The sequence below is a fragment of the Phyllobates terribilis genome, unplaced genomic scaffold (assembly GCF_046119375.1).
Source record: "Phyllobates terribilis strain yellow unplaced genomic scaffold, ASM4611937v1 Scaffold_9__5_contigs__length_417890890, whole genome shotgun sequence".
NCBI lineage: Eukaryota > Metazoa > Chordata > Amphibia > Anura > Dendrobatidae > Phyllobates > Phyllobates terribilis.
Window position 1 is genome coordinate 79326559 of NW_027362769.1, and position 27495 is coordinate 79354053.

The following is a 27495-nucleotide window of genomic DNA, read 5'->3' on the forward strand; positions in this document are numbered from 1 at the left end:
GAATACCATTTAGATCTTTAGGTAGAGAAAATTCTCCTCTACAGAACAGTGCTGCCAGTGACTCATTTTGAATGTTTCTGCATTCTATGCTACAGGTCTTAAGTTCGTGTCCCAGATAAGACCAGCTTTATGATGAAGCATATAGAGGCATCTACTGAGTACAGTCAGTGAAGAACCAATCCCTCAAAGTCCTGTGTCCGTCGGAGGAGAGATAATAGAACACACAGTGCAGATGTGATATATTCACTCATGCCATGCATAATTATACCAGCAAACAAGGTTGAAACTCACCAGTAAGGTTTTTCCGGCAAAAGACAGGCTACTTTCCTTAGAAACCACAACAATGAATGGAAAGAAGGTGATGATGTATATGAGACTGCCACTAAGAGCAGCTACATTCGTGTTGTGGAAGAAAACGCTGATGAGGTAACTCATTGCTATCACTGTCAGGCTGTAATCCAGGAAGAAAAGGAACATAAGGAAACCATTGCTGTGGGGCAGAACTTTGCCAGCCTTTAGAATGAGGACAAGAATGGCAACAGTGATTATTAGGAAACAGGCACATTCAATGAACCAAGCGAAAAAGTGACTGCAGGAGTTGATTCCCATCATCTTCATGTACTGCAAAAAGAAAAACTCAATTTGAATCAAAGCTTACATAAGGATACTAGAGTGAAGGTGAAAAATGATGTCACCTGCAGAAAAAAATGTCAGACTCAATGACTTTACATACTGTGTTTTGCTTGTATTAGGTTGTTACACAACATTGTTTTATAAATTCCAAATTCATGCCAAGTTCCCTTTTACGTCAAAAAATTTGTGTTAATAACCATAGAGTTAAATGATAAAATTCATTCTACCAACAGCAACCACTAGAGGGAGCTTAAAGAGAACCTGTCATCAGGATTTTATACCCCAAACTGATGGCATGTATGGAAAGGTGCTTTAATGCAGATTATATCCTTACATTTCTTATAGAAATCCATTTTGCAGTTTAGGAGAAATCCATAGTTGAAATTGTATGCCAATGACTGGGAAGTGCACTGAAACAGGAGTGACCTGTCAGTCATAGACAGGAGGCAGGCAGCGGGCAGGGAATAGGGAAAGGAGGCAGGAGAGCTAGAAGTGAAATATCCACCCCACTGCACTTGCAACTCATTTGCTTGCACTTGCAACAGTGAAATAGTAAAATGGATTTGTACAAGAAACGTAAGGATTTACTCAGCATTAAAGCACCTTTAAATAGTTTGGGGTATAAAATCCTCATGACAATTTCGCTTTAACAATTCACTGTATACATTCTAATTATTTTAATTTTAAGGAATATCCAGTAACGCTCAAGCACCCTCTAGTGGCAGCTGCAGGTAGCCAGAATTCTATAACTTACAGTGGTTTGCCATTGAAATATAATATTCTTTCATGTGTTTCTAACATAGATTTATAAAACTTACTAATGTAATCAACTGCGCTCCTCAATATCTTCAGATATCACTGCAAGTTCATTTCTGGCTTGTGCTCAGGAGTCAATTTCCTGTGTCAGCACAATATTGATGCTGCTTGTAAAGGGGGCTGTCTAACCTATTGAAATTAGCAGGAAGCCAGTCCCCTTAGGGTATAGGGTATTACATAGGGTATTAGCATAGGGTATTTTTATATATTAAGGGAACTCTTTTTTTTCAGGTGGTGGACAACCCCTTTAACTATATACAGGGTATAAAATCAGGAGATAAGCCGGTGGTCAAAATGCAAGCTGGAATCAGACCATGGGAAACAGAAAACAGAACACAGGAGCAAAGTAACAGAAAGCACAGGCCTAGCTGACACTAACTAATAACTGTCAGTTAGTGAAGGTCTGCTGGGGTTTATATAGAAGGGAGCCCAGACCATGGCTCCCAGCAGAAAGCTAATTACATACCAGCTCACTGCAGCAAAACACAAGTGTATCAGAAAGGGAGAACTATTCTCAGCAACCTAAAAGCTAAACACCCACACGCTGCCGGCGTCCAGAATTAGCTGTACAGTTAGTGCAGCACCACCTAGTGACCAGGGCAGAGGTTGCAGCAGTACGTTCAGACACGGATGAGACAGATAATCAGCCAACTTGTTTTCATTGGATAACCCCTTTAAAGTGGTTGATCCAGATTTTATAATTCACGTCTTAGTGATTATTATATGTCATGAAAAAGTCATATTGTATCAGAAAACTTCTATCCTGGTGTGTCCTACCTCATGCAGCCTAAGTTCTTTCTCATGAACAAGCTTCTTTACAAAGGCCGCGATGAAAAGAACCCATGAAATCATCAAGGCGATGGGAAGGGAGAAGGACATGCTGTAGAGAAAACTGCCAAAACAAAAGAGAACAGAATGATGATGGAGTAGTGAGGTCACTGAGAAGACTTGGGATAGTTTTCTGTACGTGCTTACCTGTTCTTCTTGTAGCAAGGGTAAGGCATGGGCTGGTATTGCACGCCAACATCATCCATAGTCTTGTTGGTCTGCATCTCAATGATAGCTCTGTCAATGTTTTCCTGCAAATACACAAAGCCTCGGCTGTATTTGTTCACAGTGTTATGTGGCCCAGGAAGCCAGTAAGAATTTCTGATGTAGTTGGTGTCCTCCGATAGCATCGAGCGCATGGTGATACTATATGTTAAGTGTTTCGGCAGGCCAGAAGCTGAGCGTTTATTCCTACTGGTACCGGAGGGAAGCTTGAAGGTAACCGCTGTGAGGACAAAGAAATTACGGTTTTAGCAATTACTTAGTCTTACAAAAATATAAACGACTCTAAAGTTAGAGGAAAAATCGTTTTTTTTCTTGCCAGCACCTGCGAAGAGCTCATTGGTCTTCTGCAGCTCATCGGCCTTGGCCAACATTTCCGTAGCACTGCTAAAAGGTTTCATCCGGTTATATGACATGCAGGACAGAAGGCTGTCCAGGACCTGACATAAAACTTGGCTCACTTTAATGTAACTTTCATTATCAGTCAAAAATTGGATATAACTTTCTGCGGAAATAAAAATGAAGAATTTCATTAGAAATGAGGAAGCATCTGGAAAAGTGAATAGTTTCCCTTTTTACTATGATTCTTATGCTATGCAATCTGTAGATTACAGCTATTAACATTGACGAAGTTCTCTTGGCACATTTGACTGAAAGGATCACTATTTTCTACATGCATTACTGTTCTGTATAATTTTCTAGTACATATATATATATATATTTCTTGATTATAAAAAAAATCCTTTGTTGGTGCAGGTAAACAGAGTATTATATTCTTAGTCTTGTTCTTACATGGTTTATAACATTTACAGTACAGACCAAAAGTTTGGACACACCTTCTCATTTAAAGATTCTTCTGTATTTTCAAGACTATGAAAATTGTACATTCACACTGAAGGCATCAAAACTATGAATTAACACATGTGGAATTATATACTTAACAAAAAAGTGTGAAACAACTGAAAATATGTCTTATATTGTAGGTTCTTCAAAGTAGCCACCTTTTGCTTTGATGACTGCTTTGCACACTCTTGGCATTCTCTTGATGAGCTTCAAGAGGTAGTCACCGGAAATGGTTTTCACTTCACAGGTGTGCCCTGTCAGGTTTAATAAGTGGGATTTCTTGCCTTATAAATGGGGTTGGGACCATCAGTTGTGTTGTGCAGAAGTCTGGTGGATACACAGCTGATAGTCCTGCTGAATAGACTGTTAGAATTTGTATTATGTCAAGAAAAAGCAGCTAAGTAAAGAAAAACGAGTGGCCATCATTACTTTAAGAAATGAAGGTCAGTCAGTACGAAAAATTGGGAAAACTTTGAAAGTGTCCCCAAGTGCAGTTGCAAAACCATCAAGTGCTACAAAGAAACTGGCTCACATGAGGACCGCCCCAGGAAAGGAAGACCAAGAGTCACCTCTGCTTCTGAGGATAAGTTTATCCGAGTCACCAGCCTCAGAAATCGCAGGTTAACAGCAGCTCAGATTAGAGACCAGGTCAATGCCACACAGAGTTCTAGCAGCAGACACATCTCTTCAACAACTGTTAAGAGGAGAGTTTGTGCAGCAGGCCTTCATGGCAAAATAGCTGCTAGGAAACCACAGCTAAGGACAGGCAATAAGCAGAAGAGACTTGTTTGGGCTAAAGAACACAAGGAATGGACATTAGACCAGTGGAAATCTGTGCTTTGGTCTGATGAGTCCAAATTTGAGATCTTTGCTTCCAACCACCATGTCTTTGTAAGATGCAGAAAAGGTGAAAGGATGGACTCTACGTGCCTGGTTCCCACCGTGAAGCATGGAGGAGGAGGTGTGATGGTGTGGGGGTGCTTTGCTGGTGACACTGTTGGGGATTTATTCAAAATTGAAGGCATACTGAACCAGCATGGCTACCACAGCATCATGCAGCGGCATGCTATTCCATCCTGTTTGCGTTTAGTTGGACCATCATTTATTTTTCAACAGGACAATGACCCCAAACACACCTCCAGGCTGTGTAAGGGCTATTTGACCAAGGAGGAGAGTGATGGGGTGCTACACCAGATGACCTGGCCTCCACAGTCACCAGACCTGAACCCAATCGAGATGGTTTGGGGTGAGCTGGACCGCAGAGTGAAGGCAAAAGGGCCAACAAGTGCTAAGCATCTCTGGGAACTCCTTCAAGATTGTTGGAAGACCATTTCCGGTGACTACCTCTTGAAGCTCATCAAGAGAATGCCAAGAGTGTGCAAAGCAGTCATCAAAGCAAAAGGTGGCTACTTTGAAGAACCTAGAATATAAGACATATTTTCAGTTGTTTCACACTTTTTTGTTAAGTATATAATTCCACATGTGTTAATTCATAGTTTTGATGCCTTCAGTGTGAATGTACAATTTTCATAGTCATGAAAATACAGAAAAATCTTTAAATGAGAAGGTGTGTCCAAACTTTTGGTCTGTACTGTATATAGAATGTTATGTAGAAATATATATGGTTACATTAGCCGTTGTTATTAATTATTATTATTATTTGCTACTAAATCCAAATAGACATTAAAACTACTGTATATTGTGACTGTTCCATGGCAAACAGCGCCTTCTAGTGCATAAATGCAGTACTGCACTTCGGAATGTAGCTATTTTTTTTCCAGCTTACTATATTAGTTTTGCAATGAATTGCCTTTGTTTTTACAGGAAATAAACTGTCTGTTATCTAGTTTCACGCCGTAGATACAATAAGAGCGGAGGCAGAGTCACTTACTAGCTGTAGTTAATTTTGTAGATAGATCGGTTGTATTAATTTGTAGAAAAGTCTCTATAAATCCATTGATGACTGTATTGTTCAGAATTCCCTATGGAGACAAATATTATTGTGAACATATTGTGAATATATAGCTAAAAACAAAATGTTTTTTTTTTAATATTCTGATAGTAAAAATTGTAAACTGCTGTGGAATATGTTGTGGTGATGCCGGCCCTGGACCTTACTGCATAGTCTAATTTTGCAAGTAATCAAAGCGCTTATTGTTAAAAAATAACATATTTTTCAAGGATCAGAAATCTCAAAGGTTCAAGTTAATTCAATGAGTTTTTATACTTCTTGTGCTTAGATGTAAAAGTTATGAATGTAGCAGTTAGTTAGGGACAATATAACAGTGTAAAAAGGCTGGGCTGATTATAAAGAAAGTAGTTATTCGGCAATTCATTAATCAAGGAATTGGGAATTGAATTCCTGCGATGGGATATGAAATTTACAAGCCAAATGTTACGTAATACCCAAAGTAAATCTGCTGCCACATTAGACAAGCACTTACCTGCAATGTGTCCATCAGCTGCTTAGCTTCTGTTATGTATTTCCAGTTATCCATAAGGTTTAGAATTGTGGTAGATATACTATTGAATGTATTCTTGTAATTTTCCACTTCTAGTATCTTGTTGTTAGTCTGCAAAACATTAGAAAATGACAGATACTGTATATTTCATGTAAGAACAATGGAAAATGCAACGAACATTTGATGTTTAAAAAAGCAGTCATATTGGGAGTATATTGGTTTTACAGTCAGGGCTCAGTCAAACGTCCGTTTTCTCATGGACGAGAAAAATGGAGTGCTTTTCATCTGTATTTTCGATCAGTTTCCTACAAGTTTTAGCAGCGTGTCATCAAGAGTTTAAAAACTAATTAGCGGGTGTAAAACAGTCCTTTAGGCTGGGGCTATAATGATTATACGATGATGATTTCATGCATGATAATGCCCCGTCTCATGCTGCACATAACACATCTGCATCTTTGGCTGCTGTGGGCATAAAAGGGGACAAACTTATGGTGTGACCCCCATGCTCCCCTGACCTCTACCCCATTCAGAACCTTTGGAGCATCATTAAAAGTAGTGTCTATGATGGCGGGAGGCAGTTCACATCTAAGCAACAGCTCTGGGAGGGTATTCTGTCCTCATGCAAAACAATTAAAGCAGAAACCATCCAAAACCTGACAAATTCAATGGACGAGAGAGTTCAGAAGCTCCTTTCGAACAAGGGGTCCTATGTGAAAATGTAACATCACCTAGAATAACGTTTTGAGGTGAAAACTGTTTGATATCAGTTTGTAATAACCTGCTAATGCTTATAATTTCAAAAATGACCATTTTTTTGTTCTTTATTAAAATGAAAAGGTTGAAAACTCTGCTGTCCATAATAATTTGGAACATGCATATTGAGTGCAGTTTGAGTTTTTTCTTTTTTAAAAAATATACTGTTATCATAGGCAGTTTGCACAAAAACCTTTCAATTGTACTCTAATAGTTATTTGACTGGAAAATTACAATGACTGCAATTCATATAGGTAATTTGGGAAAATCTGAGAAAATATTATTTGCATAATAATTTGGAACACAGTGTATAGATGATAATAGGTATGAGTTCTATCCATGAAAAACACAGATAGTTTGGAAAAAATGACACCTGAATGAGCTCTAATATCTATAATATAACGGGGGATGCGTGTCTCTGTCTGAAGCCTTTATAGACTATGCATGCGCGACATGCAGTCTGACTTCAGACAGAAGACCGCATCCAGCCGTTACAGGTAAGAGGAGTGTATGGCGCCGGAGAACGCGGTATGCGTAGGCACTGAATGCATAGCACGTTCTCCGGCGCCATACTTACATACTTACCTGACCGGCAGGAGCATTGTCGCGGAGCCTCTCTTCCCGGAGACCAGGGCAGGAGTGAGGCGTCAGATCGGCACATGTGCATAGCGCTATCCGGCGCCATTTTACTGAAGACACATTTGAAGTGTCTTCAGCAAAATGGCGCCGGATAGTGCAGTGCTTCGGCGCCGCACTCCTCCCCAGGCCTCCGGCAGAACAGGACACAGCAGCGCTGGAGCACAGGGAAGAAAGGTGAGTATGTGTTTTTTTTTTGTATGTGTGCAGCGTGAAAGGGATGAGGGGGCCACACATACCAGGATTGGAGGGTGAGGGGGTCACACATACCAGTATTGGGAGGTGAGGGGGCCACACATATCAGGATTGGGGGGTGAGGGGTGCCATGCATACCAGCATTGGGGGATGAGGGGGCCACACATACCAGGATTGGGGGATGAGGGGGCCACACATACCAGGATTGAGGGGTGAGGGGATTGCAGGATGAGGGGTATCATACATTCCAGGATTGAGGGGTGAGGGGTACCATGCATAGCAGGATTGGGGGATGAGGGGTACCATGCATACCAGGATTATGGGATGAGGGGTACCATGCATACCAGGATTGGGGGATGAGGGGTACCATGCATACCAGGATTGGGGATGGGGTGTGCCATGCAGACCAGGATTGAGGAAGGGGGTTGCCATGCATAACAGGATTTGGGATGAGGGATGCCATGCATACCAGGATATGGATGAGGAGTGCCATGCATACCAGGATAGGGATCTGGGGGGGCCATGCATACCAGGATTCAGATGATGGGCCATGCATACCAGGATAGGGATGAGAGGTACCATGTATACCAGGATTGGGGATAGGGGGTTCCATGCATACCAGGATTGGGGATGGGGGGTGCCATGCATACCATGATTTGGGATGAGGGGTGCCATGCATACCAGGATAGGGATGAGGAGTGCCATGCATATCAGGATAGGGATGAGAGGTACAATGTATACCAGGATAGGGATGAGGGGTGCCATGCATATCAGGATAGGGATGAGGTGTACCATGCATACCAAGATGAGGGGTACCATACATACCAGGATAGGGATGAGGGGAGCCATGCATATCAGGATAGGGATGAGGGGTACCATGCATACCAGGATGAGGGGCTGCATGCATGCCAGGATTGGTATGAGGGGTGCCATGCATACCAGGATTGGGGATGAGGGGTGCCATGCATACCAGGATTGGGGGTGAGAGGTGCCATGCATACAGGATTGGGGGTGAGGAGTGCCATGCTTACCAGGATTGGGGGTGAGGGGTGCCACGCATACCTGGATTAGGGGTGAGGGGTGCCATGCATACCAGGATTAGTCGTGAGGAGTGCCATGCATACCAGGATTGAGGGTGAGGGGTGCCATGCATACCAGGATTTGGGGTGAGGGGTACCATGCATACCAGGATTGGGGGATGAGGGGTACCATGCATACCAGGATTGGGGATGGGGTGTGCCATGCATACCAGGATGTGGAATGAGGGGTGCCATACATACAAGGATAGGGATGAGGAGTGCCATGCATACCAGGATAGGGATCTGGGGGGCCATGCATACCATGATTCGGATGATGGGCCATGCATACCAGGATAGGGATGAGAGGTACCATGTATACCAGGATAGGGATGGGGGGTGCCATGCATACCAGGATTGGGGATGGGGGGTGCCATGCATACCGGGATTGGGGGTGAGGGGTGCCACGCATACTGGGATTGGGGGTGAGGGGTGCCACGCATACCAGGATAGGATGGTGGAGACAGGATGGGGGCAGCGCAAATACCAGGAGGGGGCAGCACATACCAGCATGGGAGACCATATACGAAAAAAAATGCTTGCCACCCGGGCGTAGAACGGGTTCAATAGCTAGTCTATAATATAACCGGGGATGCGTGTCTCTGTCTGTAGCCTTTATAGACTGCGCATGCATGATGTGCAGTCTGGCTCCAGACAGAAGACCGCATCCAGCCGTTACAGGTAAGAGGAGTGTGTATGGCGCCGGAGATCGCAGTATGCGTGGACACTGAACGCATACCGCGATCTCCGGCGCCATAATAGATATTTACCTGACCGGGAGGAGCGTTGCCGCGGCGCCTCTTTTCGCCGGAGATGGGGGCAGGAGTGAGGCATCGGATCGGCGCATGCGCATAGCACTATCCCGCACCATTTTACTGAAGACACATTTGCAGTGTGTCTTCAGAAAAATGGCGCCGGAAAGCGCGGTGCTCGGGCTCCGCACTCCTCCCCCGGCCTCCGGCAGAACAGGACACAGCAGAGCTGGAGCACAGGGAAGAAAGGTGAGCATAAGTGTTTATTTTTTTGTATGTGTGTACAGTGTGAAAGGGATGAGGGGGCCACACATACCAGGATCGGGGGATGAGGGGACCATGCATACCAGGATTGGTTGGTGAGGGGACCATGCATACCAAGATTGGGGGGTCAGGGGACCATGCATACCAGGATTGGGAGGTGAGGGGACCATGCATAACAGGATGAGGAGTACCATGCATACCAGGATTGGGGGGTGAGGGGACCATGCATACCAGGATTGGGGGGTGAGGGGACCATGCATACCAGGATTGGGGATGAGGGGTGCCATGCATACCGGGATTGGGGATAAGGGGTGCCATGCATACTGGGATTGGGGGTGAGGGGTGCCATGCATACCGGGATTGGGGGTGAGGGGTGCCATGCACTCCGGGATTGGGGGTGAGATGTGCCACGCATACCGGGATAGGGGTGAAGGGTGCCACGCATACCAGGATTGGTGAAGAGGGGTGCCATGCATGCCAGGATAGGATGGTGGAGACAGGATGGGGGCAGCACATACCAGCATGGGAGACCATATACCAATAAAAATGCTCGCCACCCAGGCATAGAACATGTTCAATAGCTAGTTGTTTTATAATGGAAAGTTCTAATTCTAATAATCTGTTAATCTAGATGATTAGAACAGTGGAGGAAGCACCACTAGGGTGTTATACCAGACCCCATGCCATGAAATGTATGGATTAAAAACTGTTGCTTTTGTCATCATTCAACAGGCTTTGATTAATAGGAGCAGTGAGCCTGACTTCTGATAGCAGTTCTCTATACCTGTCCTGCAACAATCTTTGTGACTGTAGTTACTGCAAAAGATTCTATTAGTTATATCAATAATATATGTATTTTCTGAAACCTGCACCCATGTGGGTGTGCTGCATCATGTACAGGCATAGAAAGCACCAAGCAAACTAACTGCATAACATAACTATGATGTTACAAAGTTATTGGCCTGAAAAGCAACACAAACAGAGTGAGACCAATACAATCATATGGCGCTTGCTACATCTATAAGCTGCTTTTTTCTCCATGTGGTTTTGTACCTTCTCCATTATTTTCTGAGTTTCAGCGGTGTTTGGTGAGTAAAGAATTTGTCCATATAACACCGGTTTCAGCAGAATCCAATAACTGGCTCCAGAGGTCGTCTTCACCAGATTTTTGAATAAGTCTAAGCAAAATGAGTCTGAAAAATAGATAAATTATCATGAATCAGGGGTGGAAACAAAAAGTAATGAAGACATATTACACCTCTAATAGCCCCCCTTCCCCGAGTCAGGACTTACTGTTGGTAGGTATGCCATATAACTGGTCAAGTGTCTGGGCTCTGCTTTGCTTTGCAGATGATTGTAAAGTAGGGTATAATGAGTAGAGGGCCTGGCTCAGTCCCCTGTAGTTCCCGTTACACAGAAGTTTTGAGATATCAGTAAATGAGGGAGTGAGCGCTCGGTTACTTGGAAGTAATGGAAGATCCTGAAATTAGTAAAGCATGTGACAATACTTCTTTAAGAAATTTTGCTTAGCATTTGAAAAAATTATGCAACTTTGCAAATAGCCTTGTTTAAAAAATATCCCCACATTTTGTGTCTACAGCTCATATGTAGACCCATGTGTCTCCACACAAACCTTCATTAGACTGATCTTGCAGTCATACTACCTTCTATTTGCATTGTACATCACCATACTGCTCTGCAGACACACAGACTCACACACCAGTGCCGATACATCATAAGGCTGCAAACTCATTGCACACAGTCCTACACACTGCTGCAAACTCATTGCACACAGTCCTACACACTGCTGCAAACTCAATGCACACAGTCCTACACACTGCTGCAAACTCATCGCACACAGTCCTACACACTGCTGCAAACTCATTGCACACAGTCCTACACACTGCTGCAAACTCATTGCACACAGTCCTACACACTGCTGCAAACTCATGGCACACAGTCCTACACACTGCTGCAAACTCATCGCACACAGTCCTACACACTGCTGCAAACTCATCGCACACAGTCCTACACACTGCTGCAAACTCATCGCACACAGTCCTACACACTGCTGCAAACTCATCGCACACAGTCCTACACACTGCTGCAAACTCATTGCACACAGTCCTACACACTGCTGCAAACTCATGGCACACAGTCCTACACACTGCTGCAAACTCATCGCACACAGTCCTACACACTGCTGAAAACTCATCGCACACAGTTCTACACACTGCTGCAAACTCATCACACACAGTCCTACACACTGCTGCAAACTCCTTGCACACAGTCCTACACACTGCTGCAAACTCATTGCACACAGTCCTACACACTGCTGCAAACTCATTGCACACAGTCCTACACCCTGCTGCAAACTCATCGCACACAGTCCAACACGCTGCTGCAAACAAAGCACATCATGTGACCTTGGCACTACACATCATAAACTAAACTAAAACTAGACAAACTATATACTAGTCATGTCCTGAAGGAATGCAGATTAGAGCGGCATTCCTTCAGGACATGACTTGTATATAGTTTATCCAGTTTTAGTTTAGTATGTATGCAATGACTAAGGACGTAACCGTCTGAAACTCGTATGCGATTACTCTATGTCTGGAGTTTTTATGGATTTGCACTAAAGAAGATTTTTTCATGAGGACCCAGTGCTGGATGTACTTTCCTTTTCTCTTCATTGTTCCTTGCTATACTACAAGACTGTCCGTGCAAAGGAGATCCTCGGTCCATGGGTGAGCTGAATACCAGGTTACCGCAAGGTTTCCTATGACTTTCATGAGGGGAAACATACCCCCGCCCTCCCATCAGATGACTTTTGTCATATCTGATTTTTATACCATTAAATCTGTTTATGAAAAACTTACCGCACTCCTTCTCTGCCTGGATGAACTGCTCTGTACACCCAAAAGTTTCTTCATGATAGCCAACAGACTGTTTAATTCCTCTTGAGAAGGCAGGTCAGCAAATATCTCATCCATTTTCTGGATCAAATTCATCAGTGCAACTTTGATTATATCAATTTCCTTTTGCCAAGTTGATGGAACCAACATCTACAAGATGACACAAGTCTCTGTAAGGTGTCGCCTTAGCTAAAAATATAACAAAAATCTATATACACTAATGCAGGCCATATATAACCATTCTTACTGTGTGCCACTTACCCTGTATATTAGTTGAAGAATATCTATATTCTGGAAAAATATTATGGCGGTTTGGTATCCTTTGTCTGGAGCTAAGTTACAAAATACTTGCAGTGGTTCAGCCACCAGAGAGATGTTTGTTCTACAATGATACAGAGTGATGAACCAATCGATAATCTATATGGAAAGAAATAAAAATACAGCCATAATTAAGCTAAAATGATGCTTTTTTACAGGTTAACATACACTATTAACACTAGTAATTGCCTAAAAAAAGAATAGAATGATTGAGGTCTTCTAAAAAATGAATATCTGTGATATGTGATTGCATGTTTTAATTTCTCAGTAATCCTGTCTGAAATAAAGAAGCGCAGTAACGCCTTTAAATCCGTAAACTTCAGGTTGTACCACATTGGTATTAGTATTTCATTATTACATTCTCACTTGGCCCCCTTAATGCATCGTCTGCCTCTGCTGCCAGGTTTTGGTGAGTGGCACTGACAATGGAGGGGGTGGTGATAACGTAGGAGCTGGGCGGTGCTCTTTCTGCCCCTTCCACTATTCTAATAGCTGAAAGGTCTGTTCTTCTGCTAGACAGTATGACTGATGAAGGGCAGTGTTCGGTAGCCAATGACACATCACGGCATCCTATTTAAACTTGATGTCCTGACATACTACCCCTTATAAATGTTTGTTCTGATCCTGATGCTAAATTCCTGATTGCTATTTCTGATACCTGACGCAGCTTGTTAACTATTACTCTGCCATCTTACTTGTATAGATGCTTGCACTTGCTTTCCGATATTGTCTATAATTACATCACTTTGGTTTCTCTTGATCTTGTACCTACCCCAAGATGACTATCACTAAGACTGTCCCTGCTGCCAACTTGTTACACCGGCCAGCAACTACTTGGTTAACGCAACCTAGGAGTCGAATAAGAAAGTGTTCTCTGGGAACTACTAATCAGTGTGGATAGCACAGAAACTATGCATAGAAGACATCTTAAGAGTTGCCAGATTCCATGGACAGGGTCCATAAGACTGATCAGTTTGTAATATGAACATGAGGAGGACCTGGAAGTTAATATTGTTTCTTAATAAAGGGCTTGAGTTGGCACCTTAGAGGGATGGGAATGTCATACTTATCCACTGTTTTGGACCCATATGTGTTTTCAAGGGTAGTTATTTTAAAAATAGGCTACAAGTGAAAGATTAAATATACAGCTATATTACAAAATTATAAAAAGTAGCACAATCACACCAATTGTCTTTCAAAAACTACTACCGAATTCTCAGTTACCATGTAGTCCCTAATTAGTACAGTGAAACAGCTCAATTTTTGCCACCACGCTGTAACATCCCTGGCGGCGTGCTGGCATGGCTTACCACCTCCCACCATGCAAGACCGCCATCTTACCTATCAGTTCAGGCTGCCCACTTTGCACCAGTACCTGCTGTGTGCATGTCTCTTGTCTGATTGCTTAGGGCGTCGTCGCGGTTACTGCCTGATTCTTATAGTTACTGTGTGCGCACTCCTAATGCATCCCCAGCCTATTGCTGTGAGTCACTGGATACTTAAACCCCCTCCACCCAGTAGGAGGTGCCTGAACAACACTTTCTTTCAGTGTGTTCTGTGCAACTGAGTTGCCAGGTCCTGTCCTGTATCTTGTCTGTTCCGCCACCTTGGGGGCTGTATACCCAGGCCCGTTATCTGTATCTGTGATTTCTAGTCTGTTCCGCCACCCTGGGGGCTGTATACCCAGGCCCGTTATCTGTATCTGTGACTTCTAGTCTGTTTCCGCCACCCTGGAGTTCTCTGCTTTGCTTGTTCACCGCACCTGCGGTTTCGCTCTACTCTGCTTGTCCACCACACCTGCGGTTTTGCTCAGCTCTGCTTGTCCACCGCACCTGCGGTTTCGCTCTGCTCTGCTTGTCCACTGCACCTGCAGTTTCGCTCTGCCCTGCTTGTCCACTGCACCTGCGGTTCTGCTCTGCTAGTCCACCGCACCCGCAGCTCTGCTCCTGTATCCCAGTCTGTACTGGTCCCTATCCAGCCTGCGTTCCTACCTGCCAGTGTCTGCCAGTCTGCATACTAGCCATGCCAGCCAGCACCCGCCTATCTGCATACCAGCCGTGCCTGCCTGTACCCACCTGTCTGCATACCTGCTGTGCCTGCCCGTTCCTGCATTCCCTGGTGTGGGTCAACAGCTGTGACCATGGTCTGATCTGGAGTAGCACCTGGTCCCGCTGCTCGGTTCCTCCCTGGTTCACGGAGTCGACTGAGCCGCCGTGCGACCTTGGTCGGACCGAGTTGATACTTAGTCAGGCCCCTCCAGGCACTCCTCAGTTCATGGTCCAGTGGGATCACTAACCACACTCACGCCAGTCAGTCCGGGCGTGTGCGTAACACACGCCTATACTGCCAGTCAGTATTTTAGTAATATCTCCATACAGTGCCAAAATAACACCAGATAGAGTTACAGTGGGTACGGAAAGTATTCAGACCCCTTTAAATTTTTCACTCTTTGTTTCATTGCAGTCACTTCGTAAATTCTAAAAAGTTCATTTTTTTTCTCATTAAAGTACACTCTGCACCCCATCTTAACTAAAAAAAAACAGAAATGTAGAATTTTTTGTAAATTTATTAAAAAATAAAAACTGAAATATCACATGGTCATAAATATTCAGACCCTTTGCTCAGACACTCATATTTAAGTCACATGCTGTCCACTTCCTTGTGATCCTCCTTGAGATGGTTCTACTCCTTCATTGGAGTCCAGCTGTGCTTAATTAAACTGATAGGACTTGATTTGGAAAGGCACACACCTGTCTATATAAGACCTCCCAGCTCACAGTGCATGTCAGACCAAATAAGAATCATGAGCTCAAAGGAACTGCCCAAGGAGCTCAGAGACAGAATTGTGGCAAGGCACACATCTGGCCAAGGTTACGAAAGAATTTCTGCATTACTCAAGGTTCCTAAGAGCACAGTGGCCTCCATAATCCTTAAATGGAAGAAGTTTGGGACCATCAGAAGTCTTCCTAGGCCTGGCCATCCAGCCAAACTGAGCAATCGTGGGAGAAGAGCCTTGGTGAGAGAGGTAAAGAAGAACCCCAAGATCACTGTGGCTGAGCTCCAGAGATGCAGTGGGGAGATGGGAAAAAGTTCCACAAAGTCAACTATCACTGCAGCCTTCCACCAGTCAGGCCTTTATGGCAGACAGGCCCGACGGAAGCCTCTCCTCAGTGCAAGACATATGAAAGCCCGCATAGAGGTTGCTCAAAAACACATACAAAACAAACTGAGCAATCGTGGGAGAAGAGCCTTGGTGAGAGAGGTAAAGAAGAACCCAAAAATCACTGTGGCTGAGCTCCAGAGATGCAGTAGGAATATGGGAGAAAGTTCCACAAAGTCAACTATCACTGCAGCCTTTCACCAGTTGGGCCTTTATGGCAGACTGGCCCAACGGAAGCCTCTCCTCAGTGCAAGACATATGAAAGCCCGCATAGAGTTTGCTCAAAAACACATGAAGGACTCTCAGACTATGAGAAATAAGATTCTTTGGTCTGATGAGACGAAGATAGAACTTTTTGGTGATAATTCTAAGTGGTATGTGTGGAGAAAACCAGGCACTGCTCATCACCTGACAAACACAATTCCAACAGTGAAACATGATGGTGGCAGCTATGGGGGTGCTTTTTAGCTGCAGGGACAGGACGACTGGTTGCAATTGAAGGAAACATGAATGCAGCCAAGTAAAGAGATATCCTGGATGAAAATGTCTTCCAGAGTATTCTGGATCTTAGACTTGGCTGAAGGTTCACCTTCCAACAAGACAATGACCCTAAGCACACAGCTAAAATAACAAAGGAGTGGCTTCAGAACAACTCTGTGACCATTCTTGACTGGCTCAGCCACAGCCATGACCTAAACCCAATTGAGCATCTCTGGAGAGACCTGAAAATGGCTGTCCACCAACGTTCACCATCCAACCTGACAGAACTGGAGAGGATCTGCAAGGAAGAATGACAGAGGATCCCCAAATCCAGGTGTGAAAAACTTGTTGCATCATCCCCAAGAAGACTCATGGCTGTACTAGCTCAAAAGGGTGCTTCTACTCAATACCGAGCAAAGGGTCTGAATACTTATGACCATGTGATATTTCAGTTTTTCTTTTTTAATAAATTTGCAAAAATTTCTACATTTCTGTTTTTTTCAGTCAAGATGGGGTGCAGAATGTACTTTAATGAGAAAAAAATGAACTTTTTAGAATTTACCAAATGGCTGCAATGAAACAAAGAGTGAAAAATGTAAAGGGGTCTGAATACTTTCCGTATCCACTGTAATTTCCAGTGCAACAACTCTTTCTATAAATCTAAACCTATACGTCACAGCTGCAGTCCGTGATCATATGTTAGTTCATAGTTAGATATCAGTGCTGTGGCTACATATCAGAATCACTCAGCAGCTAAAAATCATTCATAGCCTCCCAACAAATTTCACCTTAACATGCTTCCTCAGGGGGTTGGGGCCATCGTAGCCCCAGCCCCCTGATATCTAACTATGAATTAACATATGATCACGGACTGCAGCTGTGATATATAGGTTTAGATTAACAGAAAGAGTTGTTGCACTGGAAATCAATTCTATCTAGAGACTTGAAGACAATATAATAGAGGACCATTCTAGCAACAATTTTAATTAACACTTTACTGACCACTTTTAAATTGAAAATTAATAAAAGTCACATTTTAACATCTCTTATTATGGGATTTTTTTTACCGTTTGGGTAATTTGGTGTTATGAATTTTCCATCCCTAAAGGGGTGTATGCACTTTTTTGTTGCTTTAAAATAACACCAGTGCTTAAATAATACCAGATCTTAAGGTTATACCAGCAAACAATTCCCAAATACAATACTATCAGCATACTGTACAGTGCATAGCTAATAATCATGTCAAGGATTACGGTGGATTTTCCTTTTTTGTCCTCCCCATTTTGTAGTCTTCCTCCTAATGCCACCCACAATGCAATCTACAGTACCTTTTATCAGAACAATAACAATACACAGTTAGTCAATGGTTCTTTGTACCCAGGCTCTCTAGGACAAAATTATGATTTTTATTATTATGCATGAGATGTCCTTTGTCCTGTTTTTTTAAACAGTTACTCCCCATTCGTCAAACGATCTTCTCTCTTATACTGACAACATCACAACGTGACTTCATTGTTTGTTGGATCTCTATGCAATCATTAAAAAATAAGTTAATGAAAAACTCACATCAGTCTTGTTACTTGGGATCTGCACACTCATCAGTGCAGCGATAGTTGGTTGACTCAGGTTCACTACTTGTCTTAACTGCTCCTCGACATGGCTGCTGTTATGGAATATGCTTCCCAAAGGTACTAGGATGAAATGAAAGTTAGTATTGCTACGTGTTTTATTATTTAGTTGTTTTGTATGTATCACATGCAACGACCAGAACAGATATCCTCTAAAGTGCATACTTTTTATATGACTACAGCCTTACTATGAAGAGTTGTTCGTTTCATCTGAATATCTCTTTTTAGAATTGAATCAGTTCAACAACTTTATGTCTTCACGTTGAGGGAATGTAGGGACGTGTATATTTTCTACAAACACTTTTTTTTCTACTGAGAATCCCTTAAAATGCAAAAATGCCATGTCTTGAAATTTTTGCGTTAAAGAAAGACATACAACCCTTAAGACAGTGCCAGTGAGCCCACGTCTAGGGGAGGCCTTAAGGTCTCCATTCATATTCAATTTGGGCAATTGGAAATTTGGCAGATGATGTTAGGGGAGAGAAAGATCTGGCAAATGGAATTTCAACAGCTGATCATTTTATTTTCAGCAGTAATAAGCTGCTGTCAGAAGAGCCTGGCAGCAGCTTTCTCTTCTCTCCCCTATGAAGACACATGAATGAACGTCCAAGTATGGTGACAGTTATCTTATGTGTATGGCCAGCTTTATTCAGTTACAAAATGAAAATGTTTTTATGTCTAAAGGGGTTGCCCTGGTAAAAAGAAAAGTTTCTCCTGGGCTTGGAACTGTAAAAAGTAACAAACTAAGTGATAATGCACACCTAGCTTATCCAACTCCAGACTACCAAGAGTTAATCGAGTCTCCTTTTGCCTAGGAATTGAAGGACAGGTCCCAATAATATGTCCCTTTTTCCCACAAACAAAACATACGCCTTTTTTCTTGCGAATCTCCGGGGAAACGTATGATGTAAAGGCACCCCCTAACTGCATGGGTTACTCCACCTCCCCCAGCACTGGTTCACCGCGAGGCCGCTCCCCCGGCAGAGGTACACAACCCCGACAAGTAGGCCCCGTACGCCGTCTATTCCGAAGGCGTCTATTAACCACTTTACAGCCTGTGCCATATTTGTACGCACAGGCTATAACCCCACGGTTCAGTGAGGGCTCCGGCGCTGAGCCCGCACTGAACCGGGCACATGTCAGCTGATTATTACTGCTGACATGTGCCCGCAACAGCCGCGGGTGGAAATTGCGATCCACCCGCGGCTGTTAACATGTTAAATGCCGCTGTCAATCTCTGACAGCGGCATTTAACATCGCCGTGCCGGAAGCGAGTCACTTACCCCGCCCATCGGTGACGTGATCGCGGGTCACCGATGGATGGGCATGACAACCCTGGGTCTGCAGCAGACTCCAGTGGTTGTCATGTACTGATCGCTATGAGCGCCACCTAGTGGTCGGCGCTCATAGCACAGGACCATTTCTGCTACATACAGGTGATCTGCTGATCACCTGTATGTAGCAGAGGCGATCAGACAAGTGCTGCTTCTAGTCTCCTGTAAAGACTATAGAAGCAAGCAAAAAGTGAAAAAAAAATGTTTTTAAAAATATTAAAAAAATCTAAAAGTTTAAATCACCCCCCTTTTGCCCTATTCAAAATAAAATAATAAAAAAAAAAACCATATACACATATTTGGTATCGCCGCATTCAGAATCGCCCGATCTATCAATATAAAAAAAAGAATTAATCCGATCGGTAAATGGCGTAACGAGAAAAAAATTCTAAACGCCAGAATTACTTTTTTTGGTCGTCGTAACATTGCAATAAAATGCAATAACGGGTGACTAAAACATCAGATCTACCCCAAAATAGTATCAATAGAAACGTCAGCTCGGTGCGCAAAAAATAAGCCCTCACCCGGCCCCAGATCCCGAAAAATGGAGACGCTACGGGTCTTGGAAAATGGCGACTTTTTTTTTTTTTTTTACCAAACTTTGGAATTTTTTTTCACCACTTAACTAAAAAAGAACCTGTACATGTTTGGTATCTACAAACTTGTAATGACCTGGAGAATAATAATAGCAGGTCAGTTTTGGCATTCAGAGAACGTGGTAAAAAAAATGAAAAAAAAACATCTGTGGTATTGCACTTTTTTTGCAATTTCACCACACTTGGAATTTTTTCCCGTTTTCCCGTACACGATATGGTAAAACTAGTAATGGCGTTGAAAAGTACAACTCGTCCCGCAAAAAATAATCCCTCACACGGCCATATTGACCAAAAAATAAAAACGCTATGGCTCTGGGAACAAGGGGAGCAAAAAACGAAAATGCAAAAACGGAAAATCCCAGGGTTGCGAAGGGGTTAAGACGTATGGCCACCTGTATGGCAGCCTCCAAGGACGGAGGGGTTTCATATACTGCCAATGCATCTTTCAACTTTTCAGAAAGACCCTCACAAAATTGACTTCTAAGGGCTGAGTCATTCATTTAGATTCCGTTGCCCATCTACGGAATTCAAAACTGTACGTCTCCACCAGGCTCGGACTGGCCCACAGGAGAACAGGAGAATCCTCTGGTGGGCCCCTATGCATGAGTGAGCCACTTACCCCCAACATGTGTAGTAGTTGTCCAATACATTAATTCACTGTGTACAGATAAAAGCAGGATCTCATCATTCATTCAGTCAAAAAACTACCTAGTTTATTTTTATATAGAAGTAGAACTACATTTGTGAAAGAGGGTAATATAATATTTGCATGAAGCTAAACAGTGGGTCCCCCAATCAATGTTACTGGTGGGCCCTTGCCATCCCAGTCCGACACTGGTCTCTACTGACCGATTTCCCTGCTGAAGGCGACGTAGCCTAGACTCAGCCAAGGCGACTCGGTCAGGGTCATCATAGATAAGGGCCAGAGCCCCAAAAAACCCCTCCACAGATTGGAGACAAACTGAATCCTGTGGCAAAGAAAAAGTCCAAGATTGCGGATCTCCCTGCAACAGAGAGATAACAATTCCTACTTGATGCTCCTCACTTCCGGAGGAATAAGGACGAAGTTTAAAATACAGTTTGCAAAAAGCTTGTCCCTACCTCATGAAAACCTGTCCGGGAGGGCATCCTTGGGTTCAGGCTGGACAGGTCTACCTGCAGAGACCCCCACATTAGCAACCTGTAACCGCTGATGCTGTTGTTGAACCTCACAGCGGAGGTCATTCACCTCCAGAGACAGCTCGCTTAGCAACTCTGAGAACTCTGCAACTGAACACATACCAAGGAGAAAGGAAAAAGAAACCACATCCGAAAAAAACCCACACAATTAAACCAAAGTGTCAGTTTTTTTTTTCTAATTATGCATGGTCGATGATAATGTCACACAAGGTGTGGGAAAGACTAAGTGCAACACAAAGGGATGAGGGAAAGGGAGCCCAGACAGTAAGGAAAGGGGGAGTTGAGACCTCCTAGGCTGATCTGATATCACCCTGTCTCCCCTATCGTCCCTATATTGGTTCCTCACCAATCGCCGCACAGGAACCTAAAACCCTGTATCTCCCTAGAGCAAGGCCCTGGCTAGGGAAGAGGGGGATGAACACTAGTCAGTCCCCACTAACAACTAAAGACAACAAGGTAGCAAGACATGGGGGAAAATAACTTAGCTGGGCCGACTTCAGAGAGATTACACACACGTCCTCTTAGCACCAGAGAGGAAGTAACCAGACTGCAACAGCTCCAAGCCTTCACAGGAAACATGTGAATATCACTGGCCCCTCCCTATTACAAACTGAAAGTGTCTGTAATGCCAAACAAAGAGATCTCCTACAACCAACTGCAGGGCGACTGTCTGTCACAACCAGCAGTAGGATTAGTGTGGTCTGTGATTGGCTGCAGTGGTCAGGTGATTTGTGCAGCATGTCATTGGATGTTTTTCTGATGACAGGCTGTTCAAGTGTCCTGACCGCTGCAGCCAATCTCAAGTCTACAGCAGTCCTATTACTGATGGAATGGTGATGTCTCCTGTTCCTGTGACAGCACAGACCACAGAGTGCGCTGCACTAGACCCATGTAGGTGCCAGTAGGTGAGAATCACTTAGTTTATTAATTTTTATACTATTCTTTTAGCCTGAACAACCCCTTTAATGGTTTGCTCTAAAAAAGAGATACAAATGTAAATGATGCATTTTCTTCCAATGCAAATCATCAGCCTAAAGAATGTGCATGATGGCTTAGTGTAGCGACTAAAGTAAGGTGTCGTTTAGTGCCAGAGTGACCAGATCACTCACAGTTCGACCCTGGTTAAAATGATTACTTTAATTTGCGGCGTACCTTCAACATCTGCACTTGTTCCATTAGTTATGTTGGCAAAGTTGATTAGCAACGAGGTGATGTTTGATAAGTCACTTACTGGAAGCCTGAAAGAAAATGCAGGAGATAATTGTTCAATTAATCACAGAACTGTCTAATGCTGAAAGAAAACTAGAGTTATATTGTAAATGAGAATCAGAAATGAAAACAGAAGCTCTCTCTGAAATCAATCCAAATTTAAACACGTTAGAACACTTTTTATGTAGCTGGACGACCCCTTCAAAGGAAATCTGTCACCAGGTTTTTGATACCCCATCTGAGAGCAACATAATAAAGGGGCAGAAACCCTGATTCCAGCAATGTTACTTACTTGGCTGCTTGCTGTAGTTTTGATTAAAAGCTGTTATCTGCTGCAGATCCAGCAGTTCTCTGAATGCTGAGCTCTGTGTAACCCCGCCCACATGACTGATTGTCAGCTTTCTGTGTACACTGTGCATAGGCAGAAATCTGCCAATTAGTGGTGGAGTCAGGTTATGCAGAGTTCATGAATATGGAGGACTACATGGCAGCAGGTTTACTAGTCCTCTAGAGATAATCCCCTGCTGATAAATCTATGATTTTATGAAAACTTCACAAGCAGCCCAGTAAGTGACACATCACTGGAATCAGAGTCTATTTTCCTACATTATGCTGCTCTCAGATTAGGTGGAAAATCCTGGTGACAGATTGACTTTCAGCTCAATGAGTCTGTATAATACCATCTTTAATTTTCTCCCCCTAGTGACAACCTTGTGCTGAAAAAATGCATTTATATTTTACAAACATGGAAATTATTTCTATATCACATACAGAAAGCTGAAAAAATATTTTAAAATATATTAATAATGAAGTATTGAGTGTAAATGGGGCCTTCATTTATGTAATAAAAAGATAAATCAGGACATTTAAACTATGCCTAAATGACCTGATCTGCGCGCTGTAGAAAATCAGTATACGCACACTTCTTGTATGAATGTTACAAATGATAGAGCATAGTCTTAGTCATTATTACACATCTATCATTTCATTGGAACATTAACTTACATGGAACTTATCATTTGGTTGAATTCACTCTCGATACTCATTAGTATGCCATCTAGTACTGATTTTATTATTGTAAGAGCACTCTGTCTTTCAGCCGTCTGGGCGACTTGAATTCCGGCGGTTGTGATATTAGCCACATCTTGAATCAACGTCAAGTACTGACATGATACATAGCAGTATGTGTTGTTTGAACCATTCAATCCACAGAGTATAGCGGTGACATTTTGCAGTTGATAAATCTGTAGAAAAACAAAATTAAAGTCAATGCCTTCAAATTTTTTTAAAAATTAATAAATACTAAAGCAATTTAATGGGGTTATCCAGCCTTAGGGTTACACATACTTCCGGCCACATTCCGACTAGACTGTGCGAAGCCTCGCTCAATACACGTGCATTGATCGAGGCCACGTACATCTAGTCAGCATGTGACCGCATGTATGAAAATCACACAGTCACACGCCCACTGCTCCTCGACATCGGAGATGCCTCACGGCGTGCAGTGCGCGAAATGTGAGGATTCAAGTCTGCAGTCACAAAGAGTGACTGCAGACTTGTAGCCTAAGGAGGACAACCCCTTTAAGATAATAGTGCTGCAGGCAGAAAATACATTGACATTAGTTTCCCACCATTGAAAGTCATGCCAATCTGTTACTGATGAGTCAGGTCTAGCAGCAGGGCCCTTATTACTCCCAGAATAATTCCTGCACTTTGTCCTTAAAAGGCTTTTTCACCTTTGGGAAATTTTTTAGTTTTACTAAAATGCATGAGTTTTAGGATAAAAATCTTTTTTTTTTAAATTGGTTCTCATTAAAAATGTAGCATTGTTTGTCTTTTATAGTCTCTTCCCTGTACACCCAACTTTGATGTGTTTTGTGGTCATAAATCAGCTGAGAGAAGAGGTAAAAGAGTTACAAAGTTTCCTGTAAGGCTGTCAGAAGAAGCTGACTGACAAGTTCTCAGTTAACTCATTCTACAGCCAGCAATAGACGGTGCAACACAGAGGCGATAGAAGGCAAAAGGTGCAAAATATTTAATAAAATCCAATTTAAAAAATGTTTTTTTTTTAGCCCAAAATACACGGATTTAAGTAAGAAAACATATATTTTTTCAAAATAGAGCCATAACATAAAGCTTCTAGGTGCCAATGCAACATTTGCTACAGGCCCCTCCTCTACCATGTGCCATTTTTATGGGAGAAAAAATAGATAATGCAGCAGTCGCTAGCTAGGAAAAAAAAGTTTTTAAAACTTCACGGGTTCAAGGGTCAAATTGGGATGTAGATAAAAATATGAGAACAGCAAGACACCGGATCTACGCATTTTAAACAGGAGCTCTTAATCATGATTTTAACCTTGAACCCATTAAATATCTAGTTTTAAAGACTTTTTTAACTACATAGCAACTGCTGGAACATCTGTTTTTCTCCTGCATTTCCTACCCAGGAACCCGCCTGTAGCTATCCGTGCACCACACCCTATTCCTCCTACTTCGGTGAGCTGATGATTTTCCTTCCTCTTTTTCCCAATATTATTTTTTGATCTGTTTGCCATTTTTATACCAGTGACTTTCTTCAAATGCATCTCATACTCCTGCACCCCCTATGTCACGCTCCTGTATATCCCAATTCAAAGCTGTCAATCACTTTGTCATTCCCCAATGATCAAAATATGTGATAACATTGTGAGTGATAAAGAAGGATAATTCTCCCTCTTTATCCTTGATTTTCCTTGCCCTACTCACTTGTGTCATTACCTGCAAGAACATAACATTGCCAGGTGTTGTAGGGTCACTTAGACCGCATCATTCCTGATCATAGGATGCAGACCCATTCTGAATATGGCTTAAAGTGTTGATCGGTTGGGGTCTTATTCCTGAGATCCCCACTAATCGGTCAAACCAAGGGGCAGCAATGCCCAGCCCAGGTATGCAGAGAGGTGTACAGACCCATGGACTTTCTATAAAGCCTGTACCCCCCTCTACACACTCTCAAGCATGCTTCTACCCCTTGGTTTGAGTCATCGGTGGGGGACCCAGATGAATACTATTGGTAAGTTTAGGGTGGGTAACATTACGTGATTATTATGTATATGATATGACATTCCTTGCCTTTTCATTGAGTAACTCGGGAACCATTGATCCATTTGCTAATTCATTGCTTGGAGTAAACAAATCCTGTATTGCCACGTCAAGGTGCCCTAAAGAAGATAAGATGATTAATAAGAGACTTTAAAAGAAGAAAATCCATACTGAAATCAGTTCTTTAGTGCACATTCTCAAATCCTCAGTAAGTGCATTAATTGCAGAAAAATCTATATTGCATTATAGAATCCTGCTTAATTAGTGGTTTTCCTGTCTTGGCTATTGCAGCTATTTATTATAGTTTAGTGCCAAGACCATTTAAAGTTTGTACAATAAATGGCTGAAATGGCTGAAGACATTGAAATGCTGGCTACAAAGTCACATTCACTATACCCGTTTGATGATCGGTAAGGTCGACGGCCACATTTTTCACGCAGTTCATGACAGTTTCATAAGGTTCTGTCAATGGAGGAATCTGCACAGTAACAGTGAATTGTGTCATGGCATCCGGAAGTCTGAAAAAAAACAGTACAATTGTGGCTAACATTAGTAATTTAGGTTCTAAAAAGAACACAATTAAGATAGATACCTTTATATGTGCCTGTTTCAAATCGGAAGCACATAGTATAGGACCAGCGTATTCTATTGCACCAGGATGTGGCATCATTTTGTTCCACTGCTACATTTGAATAGCGTTACAGTATGTTGGAGTTACCTTAATGGTGCATTTACACTGGACGATTACCGTGAACAAGTGTTCCTAGGAATAATGGTTTCCCGATATTTGTGTAGAATAAACAAGTTCCCAATAACCCAACGAATAAGCAAAATACTCGTTCGTCAGGTGACATGATCTTCTGGATTACCCAAAAGATCATCGTTCTTGCCAGCACATTATCCTGTGTAAACAAGACCTGTGCTACTGAGAACAATGGCAGCCTATGCGACTGAGGTTCTTTTATTAGAGATGAGCAAATTTATTTAAGGAGAATTGAATTCTCTTCAAAAACTTCAAATTCTTCTGAATGCAAAGTTTTTGCAATTAGCCTTTTGGCAATTCAGCAAAAAGTTAGCCATGTGGCAGCCATTTTGCTAAATTGCAGAGAATCGGGATAGAGTTCTAAAAAAATGATGTCCGGTCCTCACTCGTTCCTGCCTCTGTTTTATTACGTTCTCCAACAGATCTTATCCTCCTCAGTTTTTTTTTACTGTAACTTCATGACGTCCGGCATGATGTCTAAGGCCTAGTCAGTGCCATAAGTCAATGTGCCAAGAGATGAAGGCCAAGGAGGGTGACGTACACTGGGCAACATTGGAAACAAGAGGTCAGAGTACACCGAGGGCCAGGCAGTGGTGGCAGACCAGGCGAGTGGTGAGGTGAGTATTCTATTTTTTTTATTTTTTTTATTATTATGCTCTATGGTCAGGAGAAAGAGACCGCAGAGCATAATAAGGAAGCCAATTCACACCAAATAACTTCAATCCAAACCAAATTTTCCTGCCAAATTTGAGTGATCTGACAAATTTGAATCTCGGTAAATTCGCTCACCTCTTTCTATTACTTATCGTTCTGTGCGCACAATAAATGTGGCCTGTCTAAACAGATCATTAAATGAGTGCTGATCGGAAAAGAAGTTGATCATCGGTTGTTGAGTGCCGCAAGTCAGCATGTGTAAACTGACCATTCAGGGGGATGAGCAGGTGGGCTGACATTTTGGAGAAAAGCCAACGGGACTTTGAACTTTTTGTTTTTAAGAGCAGCAAAGATCTCAGAGGTCAGACCCTTGCCAAATGGACTTGGTATATCCTAATAGTATGGAATATCAATTTAACAAACTCTAGACGTCTCTTTTTATTAATTACAGAAATCATTTGGTAGAGTATTATGGGTATGTATCTCAAGTCACCAATATTGTTGTTTCACGTTTAGAAAAATCTCATTTGGTGATGCATTATTATAGTAATAGGGGTCACCTCCAATGAAAACTTCTAGACTATTTCAGGAGGCTTCATAAACTTGTCATTTTCAACTCTACCTTAGTGAAGTCTCAGTGGTTTCTTTAGCGCTAATTTCAATATATACACTTAATACAACAATCGCGTATACTT

The 27495-nt window shown here is 42.6% G+C and overlaps 1 protein-coding gene across 1 annotated transcript in view; it reads right to left on the reverse strand.

The window, feature by feature from the left end:
* Window positions 1–27495, reverse strand: part of ABCA12 (ATP binding cassette subfamily A member 12) — a 313653-nt gene that overhangs the window by 160972 nt on the left and 125186 nt on the right. The window contains exons 14-28 of the mRNA XM_073646632.1: window positions 25780–25901; window positions 25414–25502; window positions 23308–23546; window positions 22246–22331; window positions 17923–18047; window positions 12660–12815; window positions 12363–12548; window positions 10774–10960; window positions 10534–10673; window positions 5787–5915; window positions 5234–5324; window positions 2825–3004; window positions 2425–2722; window positions 2227–2341; window positions 292–621 (exon numbers count right to left, since the gene is read on the reverse strand). Of these exons, the coding sequence (XP_073502733.1) occupies window positions 292–621; window positions 2227–2341; window positions 2425–2722; window positions 2825–3004; window positions 5234–5324; window positions 5787–5915; window positions 10534–10673; window positions 10774–10960; window positions 12363–12548; window positions 12660–12815; window positions 17923–18047; window positions 22246–22331; window positions 23308–23546; window positions 25414–25502; window positions 25780–25901 (2473 nt within the window). The remainder of the gene's footprint in view (window positions 1–291; window positions 622–2226; window positions 2342–2424; window positions 2723–2824; window positions 3005–5233; window positions 5325–5786; window positions 5916–10533; window positions 10674–10773; window positions 10961–12362; window positions 12549–12659; window positions 12816–17922; window positions 18048–22245; window positions 22332–23307; window positions 23547–25413; window positions 25503–25779; window positions 25902–27495) is intronic.